Raw genomic sequence first — 23296 nt, forward strand, 5'->3', positions numbered from 1 at the left:
AAAAAAAAAAAATGAGCCACCAGTCTATAAGTCTCTATCAACCAGGCCATTGTTTTTAAGAACCATACACATGTATAATACACTAATTCAGAAAAACCCAGATCCCTGACTTTGTTTTACTCTGCAATTCAGGTAAAACAGTCATTCATTAATGGTGTTAAAACAGGAAACTTGAAAGAAGACTTCTATTTTTTGAAAGCATACAAACTGCAAATTTTTAAAAATCAGTATAATACTCCAAATATTAAACCATCTAAAATAAGAATTTTTATTACTTGTGAACACCTAAAGACTAGAAAACTGTCATCTTTATTTCCAGGTCGGTCCTAAAAAGGTACCCTCTTTCAGTATTTGAACAAAGTGGAGCTATTGTATTCTTAGTATATAATGCAGAGTCTATTTTTTTCCTTGCTCTACAGCATGCTAAAGTAAAATTCAAGGACCCAAGGCAACTTGATCGCCTGCAAGTCCGAATCTTTACAGTAGACAGAAACCTTCAGGTTGTATACCTATTGACATTGCTTAATAAAAACATCTAGAATAATGGTGCTTCTGGTTGTGTTTCCAATAGCAATGTGATTGCAGCACACTGTGGATTAGGTTACCGATCCTTTGAATTCTGACCTTCTGTCTAAAACAGCTTTAGAGGTTACTCTTTTTTCCGATTTGGGAGACTGGAGGGGGAAAAAGTTAATGCTGTTTGAAGGAAGAAAAAAAAATCTCTAGGTTATTAAGTTTTGGTTTTTTATTTTTCTCCTTCCTGGCAATTCCTTTGTAATAATAATAGAGCTTCTTGATTCTGGATGCTTAAACTCTACCTCCAAATGCATCAGGACACTTGGAGTACATTTTGAATGTAATTATTTCCTCATGAACAAATCAAGTGTTTATGATGTAATAGCTATTAAGATCAAAGCATATCACACTGGATAACTGAAATTAGGAATACAAAAGGGAAGAAATGGATAGAACTGTAAAACAAGTTGTCCATATGATTTGCTTGTGCTAGACTCAGACCCTTAGTGTCTCCTTTGTATTATGAAGAAAAAGTTGGGAATATTTATATTCCCTATTTTAGAAAGGTAATTCACCTGTTTTTAAAAAATTTTTATTTATTTATGATAGTCACAGAGAGAGAGAGAGGCAGAGACATAGGCAGAGGGAGAAGCAGGCTCCATGCACCGGGAGCCTGCTGTGGGATTCGATCCTGGGTCTCCAGGATCGCGCCCTGGGCCAAAGGCAAGCGCCAAACCACTGCGCCACCCAGGGATCCCACCTTTTTTTGATTAATAATGAGAAAAAAGAATATATCCCTGATTTGATCACTTCAGGTTTAAGGATTCATTACATTTCTTCCCTCTGGATCATATAATGTATTTTTATTTTTGAACTTGCACACTAACTTACAATATACGTTTGTGAATAGTCACATATTGTATAGTCATTGTGTCTATTCTATATTGAATATACCATTTCAATATGTATCATTTCAACATGTCGCACACCTTTCTGGATTTATTAACTTTATTGGGTGTCCCCTTGCTTCAAAATGATGAGACAGCCCAGGACACATTGATGTCCCAGTGCTCCATCTACTGTTTAGTGGTAACTTTGATGGTGTCAGAAAAAATGAGGCAGATTCTAGAACAAATAGTTAGGGGGGAGAGGGCATATTTTTAAAACACAGGATTCATACAGATAAATTGTCATGTTATTTGTTAAAATAAATGAAGAATGTATATAAAACGCCTAGCACGGTGCCTGCCATGCATAAGCACTCAGTAAATATTAATTTCCTCCCCTGCTCCATGAGATAGTCAACATTTCTGAAGAATTTAAAAACTGTGAACTCAGCTGTCATGAAACCTGGAAAACACAAAACAAATTTCCAGATCCTCTTACAAGTATTGGGAGGTGCTGACAAGATTGGTTTTGCCCATGGCTTTGAGAAAAAAAAGTTTGAAGAGGAGACAAATCTGGGTTTTCTGGGTTACTTCATGTCAACAGAAATCCATTTGAAAGTGTGAGAAAGCAAAAGAGCTATTGCTGAGATTAAGCATATGCTTCCAAGACAATTATTTACATATTTTTGGCAGAAGGGAGAAAAAGTAACTCTGTTTGCCATTTTTGAAAATAAGTTGCTTTTAAAATAGAAAATCTGGTATGTCATATTTTTCTTAGATCTTTTACCTCTATCATCCCATTCCCTTTCCTTAAAAATCCACCATTGCCCTTGTTATCATTATTTGTTTCAATAAGTGCTCCTCAAGTTTTCTATTAGAATAATAATTTTCAAAAAAAACATCCTATAGGCAGTCATTACTACGTATGATAAGTTTCCCACCCTACATAAATAAATGTTATTATGCTTATGTAATAACCAATGTGCTTATTAGAGGGCCAGGAAATAGATTATGTTTCCAAATTGTGTTGGTATAAAGACTACAATATTTATTAAAATAATTTTCCATGGTACAGTGAATAGTTAGTAATTGCCTCCTTAAATTTACTGTTAAAAGCTATTCATGTTAGAGTTTGAATGGAAAACATTTAGCAAAATACTGGTAGACATTCAGTTTGGCAGATTTAGTATCATTCTTAAAATAAATAGAGGATGTTTTACTTGGTTGTGTTTCAGCAGAAGGCTACTGGGAGCAGGGCCCTCATTGTAGGTCTCGTGCCAGTGGGGAAAGAGGAGGTCATAGAAGTGACCACTCCAAATGCCAGCAAGAATCTTAACGTCAGCCGTCCACTGTTCCAACGGTTCCATAAAAAAGCCAGGAATGTAATGCCATGGCAGGAACACGAGAAAAGAGAGAGTTATTTGGAAGCAGAGGGACCAGAAGTACAGTATTTTGGAATACTCTATTTGCCATTCCACTTTGAACAGTCTGAATCAAAAAATGTTGATTTTATTGATCAGATATTTATTGATTTTATTAGTGTGGAAGAAATAACAACTAGGATTTTGCTTTTGAAGAGAATGCATTGGCCTTTAAATGCTAATTATGGTTTTGCAACTGACCATACTATTATTCTTGAGCAATAATCTGCTAAGAATGGTAGAAACAGAGGTAAGAGATGGTTGATGCCAGACCAGGTAATAAAATTTAATAAAATTATTAAAAGGTAAACACAAGTAGAAGAAAAATAACTTCTGAGTACACTTTTCATTGAAAACTTCCTAATTACTCATGATCTTTATTACTGTTACTGGAAGGGAGAAAGGAGAGAAATACTTGCCTGTGAGCATTTGTTTTCTGCGTTCATTTCTTATATTTTATTTGGTTAATCAACTGTTTACTCATAGTTTTAGAAAAGTTCAGTTACTTTTTTGATTGTTCTGAGGAATTTCTTATATCCGCCCTAGTCTTTTTTTTTTTTTTAATTAGGGACATTTGTTTATTTTTGTACTTATGCCTTTATTTAAAATTCTGTTAATTAGAAAGCACTAACAACTCTCAAAATTGCAGACTTCTCTAAAACTAGGCACGTGTCTAAGCAACGGCTTGTTCTATAAGATAAAACCTATTTGGAGATGCAGCCTATGAAAGATATTGTCTCTCTGAGGGTATTCAAACACTTTGTTACCATTGCCTATTTCATGTTTTCCTTTTCCAGATACAATCATATACTTATTTTTTGCTTTAGTGGGGAAAAGGCATACTCGAAATTTCTTTGCTCCTATTCATATGTTTATGTGTTGAAATTTCTTCAGGAAATATCAGAAGGTAATGCTTTCTACTATTACCTGTCTTTACAAATGGCAAATTTTCAGCAAATGTTTCTAACTGCTGGTGTGATGTGTATGGCTTTATTTAGGGTGCATTTTCGTCCTTAACAGATATGGATAGGTTATGTAATTGTAGTTAGTGAAAATTTAGAAATAGGAAGTTAACAGTACGCTACAAACTGGATCTTATTAGTAATGGCTTACATATTGGCTATTTATTGGAGAATAACTTGTTTTTGGTGTAAGTTGTATGGTAATTATTGCATACTTGATATTCAGGAGTAGTATCCAGATAAAATTTATGGATAAGCATGTGATTGTTTTTAATCCATCTAATTTTGCTTTAGGAAAAGGAAACCATTTAAAATTGGCACATATGCACATGGACATTTCTTTTAGCCAATGACTAAGCTCTTTGTTACATAATTATGAAGCATGACCTGTGTCATATTAGTGGTCATATTACCTTCATCATGCTTTTCATAATTTTCCTCATTATTACATGCATCATTTCTTTAATGGTATCTTGTTTGGTTATATAAATAAAAATAATTGAATTTCAATATAAAAACTACTGTAATATGATTAATTTGATTATAATATATGCAAGTTATTTATATATTAAAGTCAGATACTTTACATGATATCCTGCTGCTTTGACTTCGTATAGTTTGTGTCTCCTGGATATGCAAAAATAATCTCTCGTGGGTCAGAAAACTAATATTTTATCCTTTCACATCTAAAATAAGTTTTAAACTGTGGGAAGCATGAGTATAATAGGTTAATGTACAGTTTCAAACAGGGTTGAATTCTCCAACCAGCACCTCAGATTTTTATTTTATGGACCTTAAGAATAAATATGATAGCAAAAGCAGTTACTATGTGGGTGCTTGATATCATAGATTGAATCAATGTAACATCACATTTTATTTCACAGCACTAGAAACCTCCATTATGTGCTGTATTTTATTTTCCGCATATATACTTTAGTATATTGAATAACTGATACTTCTGGTTTGAGAAAGTGCTGTAGGTGGTAATGTAATTCTATTTCTGCTGCATATATGAACAGATCCAATAGCAATCAACTGATTTTTGACCTAGCCTCCCAAATATGGCAGATGACTAGCCCATGATTCCTTGCCGGTACCATACAAAATGAAATCCTAGGTGAGTTTGCAGTTTAAGCTGACTCTTAGGTTTGACAATGCGTTCTTTTCTGAGGAATTTAGATTGGCATCCTTTCAGGGGGGAGAGGGGGAGAAAGCCCATACTGAATTTTGTTCATTAGAAGCTTTTTGTTTTGGTTGCATGGGAATGGTGCATTCATTTACAAATTAGCAAAGAAAAGGTAAGATTGTGTGTATCTGTTTTATTAGTTGGTGATCTGGAAATGTATCATAAAATCATTTAAGAATTGACTGTGATTTTAAAAATGTTTTTTCATACGAAAGCAAGAGCCTTAAAAAAAAAAAGAGAGAGAGATGCTTTTTATCATTAATAAAACGACCAAATACATAGAATAGTATTATCGTTAATGGCAAAACAGTTTTAAAGAAAATCCAATGGGTATAAAGATTTTACTTTGGAGAACAAGATTGGTTATGATAAGTGAGTAGTATCAAAATAAACATTTGCATTTGAACTTTGGTGTGGACTGGCAAATTAAAACATAATGGGCACATCGATGATGCCTTCTTTAAATATTTGAAATCAATATAACGGTTGTCATCAATCTAACAACCGAAGTCATTTATTTGCCTAAAACGTGATAGTAAGTAAATATTTTAAACTGAAGCTGTAATTTAGTGATAATGTGAATAGGTCAACTCTCCAGATAAGTGTTATGGATTATCATGCATAGACTGTGAATTTAGTTAGCATTTTTAAAAAGAACAAAGTGTACGTTCTAGATAAAATAAATCTTTTCCCCAAAATGACTTTAAGATGTTAACACTGAAATACTATCTGGTTCATATCCAAAAAAAAAAACAACAACAACAACAACAAAAAGCTGTTCCTGTAAAACTAGCCATTCTAGAAATCACTGCAGAATCATCATTCAGGCATTCATTGTTAAACTGGTAACAGTTTACACGGTTGCTTCTTTTCTCCTTTTTCCTACTTAATAAATAAGTGGCCATTCTCTCTCTCTCTCTCTCTCTCTCTTTTAAAAATTTTTCCCAGACCTGTAAGTTGGTGCATTTGGAAAAAGAAAAAAAAAATTTTTTTTTCTTGAAAAGTATTGATTTCCCCAAGTTTCAGGGCCTGGAAAAAAAAAAAAAAAGAAACTTTTGGAAAAGTTTAAAAGATAACGTGTAACTACTCCCCAAAGCTCGTAATTGGTAGCTGCTGCAGCAGGAGATGTGTGTTGACAGTGTCTCAGGGAACCTCTTCTCACACAGCTGTTTATCCAGATAGCATGGGGCGCGTTCATTTACATAATAAATTTTTTTTAAGCAGCAAGGTTGAGTCAGACGGAGCAGGGCTCCTTTCAATTGTTGCATTCAAACCAATAAGGTTAGAACAAGAGAATAGCTGTGGTTTGCGTTGCAAAAACAAGAAAAGCCCCGAGGCTCCACGGGCAGACCTACAAGGCTGCGCCAACACGCCGAGGGATGAGGCTGCGCCGGTCCTTTGTCTAGGCTCCCAGATGCTATCTGCGGCTGCTGTTCGGTGCGCGAGGAGCGCGGGGCGCGCAGAGGTTACCCTACAGGACGGTGGGAGCCGATGGCTCCGAGCTTGGGGCGAGGGAGCCACTCTGCAGAGCCACTTCCGACTCTGAGCCTTCCTGTGGGCGGCCGGCGCGGCGGGGACCGCGCGGGGGGCAGCGTCTGCGCTCAGTCGCTCGGCAGCCCGAGCGAGCAGGAGCAGGGGCAGGGGCAGCAGCAGCAGCGGCCGGGCGCCTGGGCCCGCGGCCCGGCCTCCCCGTCCCGGGGCGCCCCGCTCGCCGCTGCGCCGCGCTCCGCGGGCCGCTGCTGAGCTCGCGCGTCCCCCCCCCGCCCCGGGAGCCCCGCCCGCCGGGCATGGAGGTCTGCTAGACCGGAGCGTTCCGAGGGGCGCCGTGAGCGGGCGGACGCGGCAGACGTGAGCGCTGTAAGTACACGCCGACCCTTCGGGAAGCCCCAGGGACTGACCCCCGCGGCCCGGTGGGCGAGACCCCAGGTAGCGGGAGCGCAGTCGGGGGTGTTGGGCTTTGCTGCAGAATAAAAGCAAGAGCCTGACACTTTGTACCTGGGGGCTCCGTCGGCCACAGGGGCTCCATCCCAGAAGGAGGATTCCTAACCCCCCCGATTGTCTGAGCGACTAGCATCCTTAAGACAGAATTACAGATTAGCTGTTGATCACTGTCGCCTGTGATCGGTAGGACCGGGACTCACGGCCGCATCCTTGCAGGGAGGTCACCTCGCCTCCCTCCTGATTTGCTGCACGAACCGCACAGATCACTGTGGGAGAGTGAATAAGGCGCTAAGTGCGTGTGTATCATCTCTCCAACGCAGATGACTTTTCACCCACACCTCGGCTTGATAGGAGAAACCGAGGAAGGGATTACCATTTTGAGAGCACAAACAGGTAGCAGACATCAACTGATGCCACTTTTTAGGGCAGGAAATCCTTTGGCTTCAATAAACAAATTTCCCCCAAGCGTTGGATTATAACAGGCTCCTCCTCAAAAGGCGAAATAACAAACGTTCGCTAAAGTAATGTACTTTTCACTTATTGACACTTTCCACGACTTGAATGGACCTTGAAATGTAAAACAGGATTCTCAAACTTTTGAAATTACCATTTAAAGTTATTTGTCATTCCAAATCAGTATATTGCTAATGACTCATGGGCTTCTATTTCTTGGGAGAAGTTTTGGAACACGTTTAAGTAGCTTTTGCAAGAATTCAATAAATTCAGACCTGTCATTGAATTTAGACAAGTGTTTTGATGTTGCATTTCTTTAAATGACAAGGGGTACAAAGAGTCAGCAGTTAAGCACAAAGTGTAGTTTTATAGGGTTAGGATTGTTTTTTTTTTTTTTTTTTTTTAATGTGTCTTTCAGAGTAGCTTCTATTTTAGGCTTCTGTGAGTTTTTTCGCCCACCGTCTGGAGGTTTGAGGACATGCATACATAAATAGTCATGCTTTTCTGCATTATCAAATATTTGATATTTGACTTTCTTGCTGCTTGAGTTCTCCTAAGGCCCAAAGTGTTCAGTAAGTGAGCAAACAGCCCTGGGTTTTCAATTCTGAAAATTCTTCGCGGTGACAGACAGAGAAGCCTAATTGAGCCACTGTTCAGTTTTAGATTGCCAGAAGGAAGTCAACTGCTATGTGAGTTTCGTAGACATGATAAATGATTTTCTCAAAAGAAAGTTTCCAGTTGAATGCGAAGATTCATATTTTAGAATACACAAGAAAGAGGAGAAAGACTTGCAGCGAGAATAAAATTCCTTCTCCCATTTAATCAGATAGCAAAGGTATTTCATTCAACATTTTCGATGAATGCTCATTTTGAAAACAATCTTTTAAAACTGTAGTGGCACCAGTGTCGTTTAAATGCTTGTTTTTGTTTTCACGGGGGACTGGATTTTTGTCACTTTTTTCAAACGAGGAAGTTCGAGATACAGCATGTTACATTAAAATCAGTAATAGCGTTGGAGCATTCATTTTATAGTCTCTGATAAAGGAGCAAATAAGTGTTAACATTGAAAAGACATCTGCCTCTTCCTAGAAGTTCATTTCGATTTTAGGTTCAGGTTTTTATTACAGCACTGACACCATAGTTAGAAATATTGATCGAGGAAAATTTTAGCAAGGATATATTCTGATTAAAAAGCAGATTTATGCCTAAGGCTCATTCTTATAAAATACATTCTGATTAGAAAATTGCCATTGTCTTTCAAATTTGGGAGTACTCAGGTTGATCTGTGGTTGGGCAAAACCAGCTTGCCTGCCAACTCTATTTATTTAGATAAGTTCAGTACTTTCACTTTGAAAATTTCTTTTTAGTTTGGAGAAAAAAAAGTTTTAAATTATAGTCATTTTATAAAAATTGCTTCTAGCAAGCAAAAAAGCCTATGGAAAACCCATAATTTAGACAAGTACCTACATTTTATTTGCTCTGTGCTGCTGAGATTTAGAATCCTTTTCCATTTACAGTTTACTTTTCACAGAACATTATTAACTTTTTGGCTTCATACATGATCTGCTGTCAGATGCTTTTGATTTGTAATTTAGCAAAGTATAATAAACAGTGCAAAAGTCATGAATTTTGCTCTGCATCCTGAGCTCTGTGGTAGGGAAAATGTGATAAAATGTGTACCTTAAGTCTTGTTTGATGATCTCTCAAAGCAAGTTTGCCTTCTGGAAATAATTTCTGGGGTTGAAGAGCATGGTATTAACAGATTTAATGTGGCTATTCAATGGATTGGCGAAGTACTATGTGAGGTTTAACAAAATGAGAGAGACAAATTGAACATCAACAAAAGTTACATCTGTGAAGAATTATAAATTTAATTAGAAAAAAGGCAAACTTAAAAGACCTCATTAACTAATCAGAAGTCAAAGTTACTAGTTCAGAATTCTTGAATTTAAATTCTACGAAGTTCTATCTTTTTTTCTCTTTGTTTTTTTTTTTTTTTTTTTTTTTTTTTTATGTGCAACTCTCAGTATGCTGCTGTGGGTTTTCTGTACAAAGAATTTGAAAGAGCATTAAAGTGAAGTGACTTCGTTGTAATAGTAGATGACTATTTGTAATGTTATGGGAAATATTTTCAAACTCCTAGAACATTTGAATTAAAGATACCAGATTAGAAGAAGACAAGAAACATGTTAAGTTTATGGATGGGAAGCAGAAAATGTAAGCTTACTGAACACCTACCAGCATTTTTCTGAAAACCATGAGATAATTTTTTTTATTCTTTTTGAATGGGAATGGGCCTGGTTAATGATTTTTGAAACACCTTATGCTCTCAGACCTTTAAAACACAAAAACTTCCAGAGATATTGCCAAACATAAGAAAAAATCAACACCAATCAGAAATAGGTGTTCTTTTCAGATAAGTCATTATTAGGAGTATGTTTCCTTACTGGACTGTAATCTTGTACTACACATAAAAAACTAAAAGCATGTGAAGTGTAGCATTTTGTAAACTGTAACTAATTTTGCTCACATCTGTGTCTAATTGTTGTCTGCATTCGCATTCTTGAGAGTAGATTTATTTTTCCTGGACCACGATGTGGATTCAGCTGACCAGCCTAAGTGAGGATTAGTTGTTTTAAAGTTATTTTGATTAAAGAGTCATTTTTAAATACAGTAACACACAACACATGGTTTAAATAATCCTTGAGACACAAAAGAATATATCTGAAGTATACTTAATGAAATGAAGATCATGGATATGGGCTTTCAAAAATTGTAGTGTATGAAAGTACAGTAGAGACTGAGTCAGGCCAGCATTTTTTTAAAAAAAAAATGCTGTTGTGCAAATGCATTTTTTTTCAGTGAGAAAACGTGTTAGAATAGCTTATTTTTAAGTTTAAGTTTGACTTATTTTGAAGTTCATTCTTAAGTTTGACTTTGAAATTTAATTGATATGTTAAGCCACAAAATCAAACTTGCAAAGTATACAATGAAACTAAACTTATATTTCCAAGATTATACTATCTAGCCAATGTTAAAATAGGAATGTATTTTAACATTTAACAGAAAGTGTGTTTTACATACTCTTTCCCATAATTGGGCCAAGAGAGTTCTTAAAACTAAGTTAGTTCTCACCTATAATTTATTCCAGGTGTATAAAAGCAGAAAAAAGAAAAAAAAAAAAAGGAAATTTATCCTTGAGGTAGATTGCTGCAGTTTCTAAAGGAAAACATTTAATCTTGTGTGAGAGCATTACTTTTGGCAAAAATTGCGGACCCCTGCTATCACAAAATGACCTATCTGCAGGCATTAAAATTAATTTTCACTTAATACTTAATGCGTCTCTTAATTATTTTCCGTCCTGCACATATTCTAGAAACCCCTACCTAGAAATTTCACATAACCTTACACCAAGACATTCAGACTGTAACAATGTGCTCTTCTCACCAAAAAAAAGGTAGAATTTCTTAGTTTTCATCAATCAGAATTTAAAAAATAACGACTCAAGAGCAGATATTTGGTTGGATCACTTTAATGCCATTTGAGATGCTTCAGTCCTCATCTTTGTTCTGTAGCCCTAATTGATGTCAGTTCAGGTTGAATGAAAATACACATCAAAGATTTGGAATTCTGAGTCATTTTAAGCGTTTTTCAGAATGCTCCTCGCTGGGAGGCGTCAGCCCGAGCTTGTAAGGCAGCAGCCCACCCTCACCTGAGCTTTTCACCTGCTGGCAGTTCGCGCTGCCTCTGGAGGAAGGACAGGGACTAGCAGAGCCCGCACGTTCACCTGGTTGATTCATCTGGAGACAAAAGGCACCCAAATGCTGGCTAACTGGGACACTGACTTGATCGTGGAGCCATCCGTTGTCCTGGTTGGTTTAAACGGCAGAAAACTGAACGGAAAGCTAACTGCTGCTTCTGTTTTCAGCCAGGCAGTGCGGGAGGAGCGCTCGGGAGGCGTACGTCTGCACGAGTAACTGAGCCCATCCCCAGTGGTGTGCTTTGGGGTGTGAACACTTGCCTTGGCCGTTTTGAGTCAGCCCAGCATTGCCCGAAAGTTGCCCAGAAGCCGCGTCAGTAGACGTGAAGTGGCAAATAGTAAATCTAGGCGAAAACCATCCTGATAAGGATAAGAGACTGTCAGGAGGCAGAGGGGTGGGCGGGAACTCGGTTTCAGCTGGTGATAGCACGAGATGAAAGATCTTCTGAGGATGCAGGAGGATTAATTCTTGAACTGCTGTGAAACACACTCATTTTGCTAATAGCTATTTTTTTCTTTTCTTTTTTTTTTTTTCCAAGCACCTTTTCCAAGCTGCCTGGGCAAGGCTGCTTTGCATGTTGATTGGGGGAGGGGTAATCCCGTTTGCAGCTGTCATAGGCCAGTGATGAATCACTATCCCGTCATTTGGCTGCCTTCCCCCCTGACAAGGGGAGGAGGAGGGTAGACCTGCTGGAGGAAACAACAGTGGAGACCTCAACTTAAAGACAATATGCCTTTCACTGCTGCAGTATCCTCCTTTTTCTCTTTTGGTTAAAAGAGAGCATTGTCGTTCTCAGCCATGTGCTCTGTATAATTAAGAGCTGACACTGAAGCAGAGTAACAACAGCTTCTAATTTCTTACCCCCTGCTCACAGGTGCAAACATCTCAAACCAGTTCAGATGTTGCTGTTTCCTCAAGTTGCAGGTAAGGATATTTGACATTTTTGGAGATTACCTTTCTGTGACCCATATCTATTTTTGTCTAGTATTTCTTAATTATTTCTATTAATAGCAACAGCCTCTGTTGGAAATTACTTAGCAATTTGTGTGTGTGCGCGCTTGTAAAACATTTTAAGTATGTAGAGAGGGAATAGGAGCCTGGGTTTGAAAATGATTATGGGCTATAGTTTCTGGTGTTAGGTAAACTGTGAATGTGTAATGTGAATTAGGAGAGAAAAGTTGGATTGCAAGCCATTTCTAGCCTGGATTTAGAAGATTTGGAAGAGTAAAAACTCATTTAGAAGTTACATGGTTCATATTAAGCTATTTTAAAAACTATTTAAGTGCAATCTCCAAAATAACTAGCTTTTATTGACCTGGTTGGGAGGGGGGGCAGGGACAGTCCTCACTTCAGTGGAACGTTAATACCCCCTCCTTTTATTTTTCTTTTTTTCTTTCTTCTTCTTGTTTTTTTTAAACACATAAGTTTAAAGTAAAGTGAATGGGCCTTAGATTTTTTTTTTTTTTAATTGGCTGCCAGAAAGCAAAAGAGTATCTAGGTGTGTTTTTAGTTGCTTTAGATAAACCCCCTCCTCTCTATTAATAGAATATTAAATATAAATGGATAGTTCTGCAACTATGAACCAGAGGAGTGGCCTCTGTACCATAATTTTATAGATAAGTAACTACTGAGTCTAAAAGGGTTGGGGGGGTATTTAAATGTTTTTATATGGTAAAAATGCAAAATTGCAGCATTGAAGTAGAATTGTTATTTCTCTGAATAAGTGACAGCTGAGGTATTCCAAGTGCTAATGCTCGCAGGGACTCCCTGTATGTTGGCCTTATCCCTTTTCAATTGGGCACGCTGTATGTAATCCACAAAGCAAACAAGTGAGCCGACATCATAATGTTTTAATGCTGCATTTGTTTCAAGGGAAACAGAGGAACAATTAAGCAGTTTGCCAGAGTAAACACATGCATCAGGACTATCTCTTTCCCTGTCACTGCACTATAGGCTTCAAGTGTTTTATTTGGTTTGGAGACCCATTAAATTACAATTGGGTGGTAAATTATAAGGGAGTACCTAGTGCTAATTTATCAGATGAAACAGATGCCATAGAAAAGTGATTTTTTTTTCCCTATTATACCTGTTTACATATTTGCCTTTTACAGAAATCATGCCTCTCTTTTTCTCAATATAAAAAACACGACTGCATTGTTTTCTCTTTGAAAATTAAAATAGATACAGTTGTCTCATTGCGATTTGATAAGCTGTGTAAGAAAAAAGATTTTCAAAGTGCCATGTGAATGTTCGGTTGGGCAGGTAAAGCAAACGACACCTTTGAACACCACATGTTATGAAAGCATGACCGAAGTTAAAATGTAAGATGGACCATTTGGAGTCTAAGAAAATAGATACAATGGGACTTTTGTGTGACTGTGTTTCAAAGGTGTCAAGTCGTTAGCACATTAAATAGTAGTGTTGTGAATTTGGTACATCTGTCACACGGAAGGCTTCTTGTCTTTAGGTCTATGGAAATGCAGGATCTAACCAGCCCGCATAGCCGTCTGAGTGGTAGTAGCGAGTCCCCCAGTGGTCCCAAACTCGATAACTCTCATAGAAATAGTAATTCCATGACTCCCAATGGCACCGAAGGTGAGTGGCTGCCTTCCCCTGTTTACTTTGCACCTTGTTTCTTCGTCAGTACATGCTTTGTTATGAGGTGGTTGGAATTGCAGTTGTCAAACCCATGAAACTAACCGTACTCGCTCCCCTTTAGACAATTTGACTTGTGAATCAGTTTTCCTCCTCAGGAGCTGCACAGTGCTAAATTATTGTATCACAGCCTGGTTTTATTTGGCACAAATGCGTATATATGTTTATGTACATATTATAGGCACACGTGCGGAACATTTCTAACCTTGGAGTGTTTTTTAGCTCCTTGTTGATCATTCTCCAGAGCACAGTATCAATTTGCATTGATTTACTCTATGAGCAAGGAGAATTTGGAAATATTTCCTTCATGGTACTTTCCCTTTTGTTACTAAATATAACAACATTTGTTTAAAGGTAATGTTGGACTGGATTGTTTCTAAATACCAATAAAATTGTGTGCCTGATGTTCTTATGGCCATGACCAGTAAAATATCAATTAGTAAAAACAAAAAATTGGGTTGCAAATGTACAACCTTATTTGGAAGATACATGAAATTGGTTTACTTTCTTAAAAACTAAATCGTATACGTTAAACATAGTACCGTTACAATTATTTTGTATGATTAATACATATGAATATGTAAATTTTATGCAGATATCTATTTTAGTCCGTATAGTTCTAAGTCTAAACATGTAAGTAAGGCTATCCGTGTGTATTGGTCGCTGTTATGGCCATTTATTTAGGTACTGTGTATAATTTTAGAACTTCAACATATGCAAAGATATGTTACATGTTGTGTTTGTTTCTGCTTTAGCCTGTTGAAAAACTACTTCTTCATGGATATTTGTGCTTATTCCTTTCTAAGCTTCAGACCTTAATGAACTTAGAGCATAAGTTTCATTAGAAGTACAATGAATTATCCATGTTAGAATTCTATCCATAAAACCCTTAATCGTCATTTCCCAATCACCATGGTGAGTTTTTATCATAATTCTTAAAAATAAGCAAAACTAAATGCCATTTAATTGTTTGGTGCAATATTCCAATGTGTATGTATTGACGAAACCCTTTGAAGCTAGCAATGGTATGAAATTTCTGATAATACAAAAAATAGAGTAAGTTTCTGATATTAGACATGTTCATTTTTATACCAACAGTGATTATTTTTAATGTGTAAATAGTCCATATTTTACTTTTTGAGTGAATACCTTCATTACCAGTGTTTATGAACAATGGTCACTGTCAAAAGGAGAAACTTTGCTGATCTAGCAAAAAATAAAAATAAAATAAAAATCTCTGGATAAGGTGGCCTCTCATCTGAAACTCTGTTTTGGTAGGTGATCAAAAAGAAATTGAAATTATTTTTAGGAAGGCAATTCTGGTATTTAAGTAGATTTTATAGAGAAAATAAAAATATCAAGCAGTCCTTTTTCCTCTTCTTTGCAATTTGGCTTCAGGTGGAAGCATGGCTGCTGCCCCGTGTAGGTTGGGCATGAGCAGTCTCACTGTAGGTCCTGAGGCTGGTGGGCCTCATGCCAGTGTCATCATGCAGGTAGCCGCTGACAGGAGTGTCAGAGGGGGCCCACTGGTGCAAACCTTTAAATGGTTATTCTCCTTGCTGAGAAATCCAAATAAGGCAATCATTTAAAGTAACTTAAAGAAGACCATGTTAAATCCCTTTTGCACTAAGCATATATTTTGCTTAGAACCATAATGTATATTGGTAGGAATACTTATGAAATTATGTATAAAGAAATGAAATTTTAATTTTGTCATCACTGGCAAATCGTCTCCTACAAAATAAGAACCACATAATACTGAAACAGACTATGTGTTGGGGACTGCCCCCTAGGAAGACAGTGTGAATGTGTGGTTTGTTTTTTAAGGGCATGTGGAGTGGTTAGATGATTTCTACCAGTTTACATTTAATGGCTTGGATATCTGGTACATATTCAAACATATATATATCTTATACAATTTTAGCATAACTAAAATAGTTCAAAATAATACAGTATTTTATATAATTGTAGAACCTGCTGAGCCAGTCAGTCTGGTAAATATTTAGAAATTATTACTTACCCCCCCAAAATTATCCTAGGTCTTTGAAATGAATTTTTCAGACTTATTTCAGGCAAGTGCAGTTACTCATCTCACTTTATTGTGGGCATCATTCCTGGGTATACTTTGGAAGGGTTATGGTAGTTAGGGTAGTTAGAAGATACGAATATGAAGTATCCAAAGAATAAAGGGAATTTTGGTCAACCCACTGGGGATATCCAGTTTTATTTTAGTATAAAGTTTGGAAATATGGATCCAAACTCACTTCATGATCCACGTTACATGCCTGTTTAGATGCAAACTACATCAGAAAGTTCTGGGTTATTATTAAGTTTTCGAATCAATTCATCATGCTGCTTACGTGTACCGTAATGTGTCTATTTCATTGCCCTCCGTCACCACTAGAGGAGTGAAGCTTAAAATTAGTGAACTCCCAGTGCCTGGCAAGCTTCCCTGAGATATAATCATTATAGATTTTCCTAGTATTTCTTTGAAAATCTTACCGATGTCGACACCAGCACTGTTTACCAAGTAATTAGAAGTACGCAAAACAAGAAATTCATGTAAATTTAAGAGAGCATTTAAAATATCAGTCATCTCCCCTAACTCCGTAACAAGTATCTCTAGCTCTGTAGGCCATGATTTATATTTAAGCGACTCTACTGCAGCTTAGTTGAAACCAGTCTCCTTAATGAGGTCAACAAAACTTCCATTTCGTTTACACAGTTGTTGGCTTCGCCCGCGTTTCCATAGGTTGTCGTCTCTCTCTCTCAGCCAGTTTTTACTTCCTGCCACCACTTGTCCCTATAATGAGGCTAAGAAAACATGAAAATCTCCTGTATCAAAAACCATAACTTCATCTGAAGAACAAACAAGAAGGGAATGGAACGGAGAGGCAGAGAATATTAAGTTTCTTCTTAAGTCTGCTGCCAAATTATCATAAGACTCAATGTTTGTAGGTTCTGTACTCACAGGCTAGTGCCTATTTTCATGGTTCATCTAAGGGATAAAGAGAGAAAGACACTGAACTATAGCCTCCAATACAGAGCTTTTTTATTTCCTAGATGAAATGTTCTTCAGTTAGAATAGTTGTTTGATTGTTTCATATTTCAAAAGTTTCAACTATTCGTCTTTTATGTTCTATTCCAAACTCTCTCTGATTCGTTATTGTAGTTAGCTGTTGGTTTCGCACAGTTTATAAATCTTTGAGATAGAAAGCATAGATAGGTAAAAAATACAAAATAGTAGCATGAATGAATGCTTGCCTTGCCCTGAAAAAAGCACTGTTAGAAGTGATATGTTTCCAAATGAATTAATAAATATTTTAGTTACTATTAAACACTTAAAGCTTGATTTGGACGAGACTAATGGATGGTTATAAAAACACCCATTGTGGCTTTCTTTTAACTGTTTTGCCTATTTTGCGGTGGGGGTGAGGGGGCAGTTAGTCTTCCAAGACAGGATGGAATAGAAATTTCCTATTAGAGACAGATTGTGAAAGCGTAATTTTTAAGACCTAAGCTTCTTGCTGGTGATGCTCCCATAGATCCATTTTAAAAAGCACCAAATCTGAGAGAATGTCTAATGTGTATGTTCAAGCCTCTACTTGGTAGAGGCTGTGTGTTGATGTCTGTGTTGTGGAAGTGTGAGAAGTAGCTGGGAAATCTTCCTTTGGAACGACTCGGGGCCATTGCAGTAAAAGGATTTTTATTTCCATACCTCATTAAGGCCTTGTTTGCAAAGCAGTGATTCTTTCCATCTTTGTTTTTTGCTGGTTGCCTTATGTCTATGGCAGCGTAAGATTGGTCAGTTCATATATTGCTAGTGTGAGTGTTTATTTTTGGTTGTCTGGAGATGTGAAGTGGGGATGGGCAGAAAAGAGGTGTGAGCAAGTGGAGCCAAGAGCTCTGAGTTTTCTCTGTTGTAAATTTAGATCCAAACTCAAAAAGAAGCTTAAACTTGTCCTAAAGCAGATGAATTTTCCTTTAAGTGACATAAAACCAGATGCAATTGGAATCTTCCACTACAAATAGAGTTTCAGGAATTCTGATGGTAATTCAAATAGTAATTTTGAATTGGTATATCAGATTTCCAAGATGATAAGAGATACAATCTTGAATTAGGTGGCTAAATTTTCTGCGTTTTAAAATTTATTTAATTTTGTATTGCATATTTTTAGGATGATAGGTTAATTCAATTTTACAAATTTATATTATCAGAAGCTATTTTAAAGTTGTTTTATCATTTCTACAAAGCTTAGAACACTAACAAATTATCTGAATTTGTTTTTCTCACTGTAATGTGAATTTAGTAAAATACAGATATATCCAACTAGAGTATTTTTAAGAAATCTTATTTACAAGGAATATGTAAACTGGAGTGAATGTGTATAAAATTATGGTTTGAGGCTACATTATAAAGGCTATATTTGTATATTTGTGGTCAAATATTCTGTTGTCAATAGAAACATGGTAATCTAATTTTATTATTGTTTACATTCTGCACATGATTTACTTTCTGGAAGATTAGGGGACATTGTGAGTAAAAGGATTTCTAACTGACATTTTTAAAGTTTGCCTGTAGCCACATAATTGGCCTCTTATAAATCGTTCTTAAGCAAAAGCTATGAAAGGATGAACAAACTATTTTTTCCAATTTAATATTTGCCTATGTTGTGTATAAGAATAGTATTCACGTGCCTATTGCCAATTAATAATAATGGCTAATGTGTTTATAAATAATTTATTGTTAGTCATTATGCTGACCATTCTCCATGATTTGTTTCATTAATCTTCAGAAAATTCCTGACATACCAGCATAATGGTTAAGAGGCTGGGTCCAAATCCCCACTCTACTATTTACTAACAGTGTTTCCTTTAGGTTCTTTTTCCTCATCTGTAGAAATAAGGATAATAGCAGAACTTCCATCAGGTTTGCTGTGAGGATGATAAGGAAAACCTGGAACATACTTGGGACTTACTAAATGCCCTATTAACTATTAAGCCATGTCTAGATTGTAGGCACATCTATAGTACTATTGCTGTTTTACACACAAGAAAAGGGAATCTTAGAAATGTCAATGTTTAAAGGCACAGTCTTTGTCATTAGTAGAACTAATATCTGACCCAGTATTTGAATCAAGTTCTGAGTCTAGAGCTTGGGTTTTAAAATCACTGTTAGTCTTTGGAGAGATTGTGATTCCCATCACCTGCTAGTTTTGGGTTTTGTTTTGTTTTGTTTTGTTTTGTTTTTGACACCTTCCTATTAAACATTGGAGCCTTCCCTGCCACATGGATGCTTTCTTGACTGGAGAACACCATTTCCTAGCAAACAGCAGAGCTGTAAAAGGACCAATGGCAGAGGCTTTGATGACGAAATGACTTCATTTTGAAGACACGTCCGTGGGGCAGTTATACTCTGGTCTTTAAGTTCTTGTGTGCGTGAGTGTATGAGATTTCTTACTGGTGTCGTGCATGCTCAGCATATTGCATCAATAGGTTAAGTTTTAGGGGATTGTCTCTTACTAGTTTTCAAAGCTTTAGACTTAATTATAATTCCATCAGCTGTCTCTCTCTGTTAGGCTTCTCTGGGATCAAACAGAGATGGGAAGTCTTCTCTGCTTTTCATTATAAGTCATTATTATATGCACATTTGGATTGGAGCAGTAATACTGTGAAATTTAAAAAGCAGTTCTAGTTACGCTACTGCTCAGAGTAACAATTTTCTATCTCAGAAAATATTTTTTAGTGGGTGATGAATTTGGTCACATTTCTCTTGACTTAGCCAGGTTATGCTAACCAAGCAACACTCAAAGAAGCAGCTTAAGTGGCATTTGTTGGGGGCTCCATAGAAACAGCAGTTATCAAAGCCAGGATTTGGGAGCATGCGCACTATGTTCTAGGAGCAGTGAGTTGCAGTTCAGGTAGTGTGGCTGGAGGGGAATGAAATGAATGGGGGGGTGGCTGTCTAAGAGGTGAAGTCAGAGGATGAAGGGGTGGCATGTGTAGGGCCTGGCAGTTTGGTAGATATACTATAGTTTATTATAAATAGCTTTCATAGTAAGAATAGGAACTCCAATGCTTATTGGCTGAAACTAGGCTTAGAGTTTATAGAGAGCCAGGCTTCTTGAAAAACTAATGACTCTATGTATAACAGTATTCAGCTACTCTCAATACCTAATAATTTCAGAAAATCACATTTCTATGACGTCTTTTCACTATCTGGGCCAGAAGTTTAGTATGATCAGAAATCTATATATTCCTTAGAACATCCTGTCTTCTGGGAAAAATGTCAGATTCCCTCCAGGGAGATCTATGAAACTTTAGTGAGTGCTAGTATTTGACTAATTCTTAATCCTTCACTCCCAGAATACTTGCCTTAAGTAATTCCTAATTTGTTATGATGGCCGAGGATGCCCGGGAGTGAGCTCTATATAGATGAAGTGGTGTGTCTCTGTGTGCCAGTTCCAAAAGTGACTCATTTTCCTTTTTATTTTTTTTTTGGCTCCAAATATACAATATAATAGGAAAAAATATATAATTACAAATTTTCCATCTTCACTTAGGGTAGATAAAGTTATCTGACACATGACTGCTAAATAATCAAGATTTATGTTAAGGTTTTATGTTAAGTTTTAGGACCCCTTCTATAAGTAAAAGCTTGTTATTATGTTAACAGTAATTTGTTGGTTGAGTAGACTTTTTAGTTTCACTTCATGCCTATAATAACTCAATTATACTGAAAAAGATGGATGAACTCTACCAAATGAACTCTACCAAACACATCCCAAGGTGATATGTTTATAAAATTCCCTTTAAAGCAAATTGAAAACATTTCTTTTACATGAAGTCAATCAAAATCTAAGATGCTTACCTATTTTATCATTGCATCTATTACTGTTCAGAGGAATTGTGAGTGGAAAGAATACTTTTTAACAAAATAAGGAGTAAGAAATGAATTAAATTCTTTATCGAGCACATCATTATGCCTTCTGCATACCTTATTTTACCCACAAAAAAAGTTAACTTTTATGTACCTCATTTTAAAGAGTTTAAACAGCATAGTACTGTTTTGGAGAAAAGCTTCAAAGACCTGTAAGGTTGATTTCAAAGCCCACATTCTTTACTCTCTAAAACACAAATGCCCCAATAGCCAAATAACTTGGTTCTTACATGATTTATCTGCCTTAAGAAATTTTTATGTTACCCCAAGCGTATGATTCAGTGAAGGAAGTATAATATCTATTTATGTGTTTTGCTTAGGAGAGTCTGTGTGTTCCTTAAAGGCAAGGATAGACCTGCTCACTACTGTGTGTGTCTTCAGCATCTAGCAGAAGTCTTGGCAGTGATTAGGCGGTCAACAAATATTTGTTGAGTGAATGCTGCATATGACTAAGCAAATAATGCAGGCTAGTGATTACAAGAGAAGAGAATCATTCATTTTATTTAAAGGCACTACCAGATTCAGTGAGTGTCTAAAAGCCTGTTTTTCAAATTTTGAAAATGATTCCACAGACCAATTTATATAATAGTTACATGGGCCATCCATCCAAAGTACATCCACAGTCAACATTCCTGCTGATTTTGAATTTGATCTATAGTAACTGACTTACATTTGACCTATTCTAATTAATTTATTAATGGAAACTGCCACTGTTGGATTTAATAGTATTTAGCAATTATGATGCAACTTCCACATATTCCAAGAAACGACTGAATTATATAAAGTTCAGGCAGTGAGTATAGTTAGGCTTAGTATCTTTACAATATGGTGAGGAGTCATGACTGGAGGTAAACATTTTAAAAGAGGAAAAATTGCAAGAACAAGGATATATACATACTGTGGTGAAAAGTCTATATATCTGTATTTATAAAATTAGAATATATATCAATATATATCATACTGTATATTCACCATTGCATTATTCATTCAAGAAATATTTATTGATTTGTATCTAGAAATTTACCAAATATCATTTTTGCCGAGGAGAAGTTTACAGTCTACTGTGATTTGCAGACCTATAATCAGATGACCACTATACTTTATGACAAGGGCTATATTATGCAGAGAGGTGGGGACCTAATTATGACTAGGGTGATGAAGGATGGTTTCTGCACACAGGCAATACTTAAATTGAGTCTTGAAAAAGAGGTGGAAAAACACTGGGTGCCAAGCCAGGAAGGAAGAAAGAGCATGGATTGTTCAGCTGTAGCAAAGACATCCCTAATCCCAGGGGTATTCTCTCTCTCTCTCTCTCTTTCTCTCCGTGTGTGTGTGTGTGTGTGTGTGTGTGTGTGTGTGTGGTGTTTTTTGAGGGACATGCACAGAGTGCTAAGACAGTCGCCCAAAACAGATGATAAAGAGCCTTACATACGAAATTCAGGAGTTCGGATTCAATCCTGTGGCAGCTGACCAACCTGGAGGCTCACAAACAGGAGAGTGATATGATTGAGCCTGTGTTTCAGAAATCTACTCCAGTGGTATTTTGAAACTGTATTCAAGAGTAGGTGGATGGTGAGAAAAGACTCCAGGTGAAAAGCTACGAGGACATTTTTGTCTGAAATAATGTACTTATTTACACATTATTATTTCAGTACAAATTTACATTTGATGCTTACCTTAAAGTTGATAATGCATAATATTAAAAATATAGAAAGACAGTATTGTGTGATGGTAACAAATAGATTTTGCTGTCGGACTAACCCTGGCTAAAAAAAAAAAATGCGGGGTAGCTACTTACTAACAATATAACTGACATGAGGGTTTTGAGAAGCAACAGCGCAGGGGTTTGAGAGAAGGCTCTGAAGCCAGGCTGCTCGCTCTACCATTCACTGGTTAGCTAGTGTGATGCTGAATAATTATATTACTTAACAGCTCTGTGCCTCTGCTTCCTTTGAAGATAATAATAGTTCCTACCTGTAGGGTTGCAAGGATGGTAAATGAATGCGTAAAGCACTTAGAACACAATGTGCCCCCTAGGAAGTGCTTAATATTTATTAGTTATTATTACCATGATCATCATTATCTATATCTCTAAACCTCTGTTTTCTCCATTATAAAATGGAGATTTCAGTTTTATCATGGTGTTATGGCAATGTCTATTTAAAATACTAAGCATTGAGTGTGTGGGTGGTGCTATCTGACTCTTGGTTTCGGCTCAGGTCATGATCTCAGGGTCCTAGGGTCAAGCCCTTCAGTGGGGTCCATCCTCAGCAGGGAGTCTGTTTGAAGATTCTCTTTTCCTCTTTCTCTCCCGCTTGTGCTCTTTCTCTCTCTCAAGTGCTTTAAAAAATTAAAAATACTAAGCATAGGCACGAGCATCTATTACGTACTCAAAAAATAGGTACTATTAAATTATTATATTTTAAAAAATCTGCTGGGACTGGCTACTGTGTCTCCATGGGGGAAAGAGGATATCTCCTCCTCCTCTGAGGTCCATCAAATTGTCTAATGGCTGCTGCAGGTACTCTGAGTACCTGGGCTACTCAATAAGTTTTTGTTCAGTTAATACTTAAG

At 36.7% G+C, this 23296-nt stretch overlaps 1 protein-coding gene across 14 annotated transcripts in view; it reads left to right on the forward strand.

The window, feature by feature from the left end:
- The window catches only part of EYA1 (EYA transcriptional coactivator and phosphatase 1), a 350405-nt gene that overhangs the window by 172059 nt on the left and 155050 nt on the right, over positions 1 to 23296 (forward strand). For 4 of the 14 annotated variants that reach the window (XM_072734530.1, XM_072734522.1, XM_072734521.1 and 1 more), the window contains exons 3-4: positions 12002 to 12051; positions 13595 to 13722. In XM_072734530.1, coding sequence (XP_072590631.1) covers positions 12002 to 12051; positions 13595 to 13722 — 178 coding nt within the window. Of the gene's footprint in view, positions 1 to 6698; positions 6830 to 11766; positions 12052 to 13594; positions 13723 to 23296 lie in introns of those variants that run through there. The other 10 variants (XM_026012519.2, XM_026012527.2, XM_026012494.2 and 7 more) reach the window with 7 other exon arrangements.

The sequence above is a fragment of the Vulpes vulpes genome, chromosome 13 (assembly GCF_048418805.1).
Source record: "Vulpes vulpes isolate BD-2025 chromosome 13, VulVul3, whole genome shotgun sequence".
In the NCBI taxonomy this organism is placed as follows: domain Eukaryota; kingdom Metazoa; phylum Chordata; class Mammalia; order Carnivora; family Canidae; genus Vulpes; species Vulpes vulpes.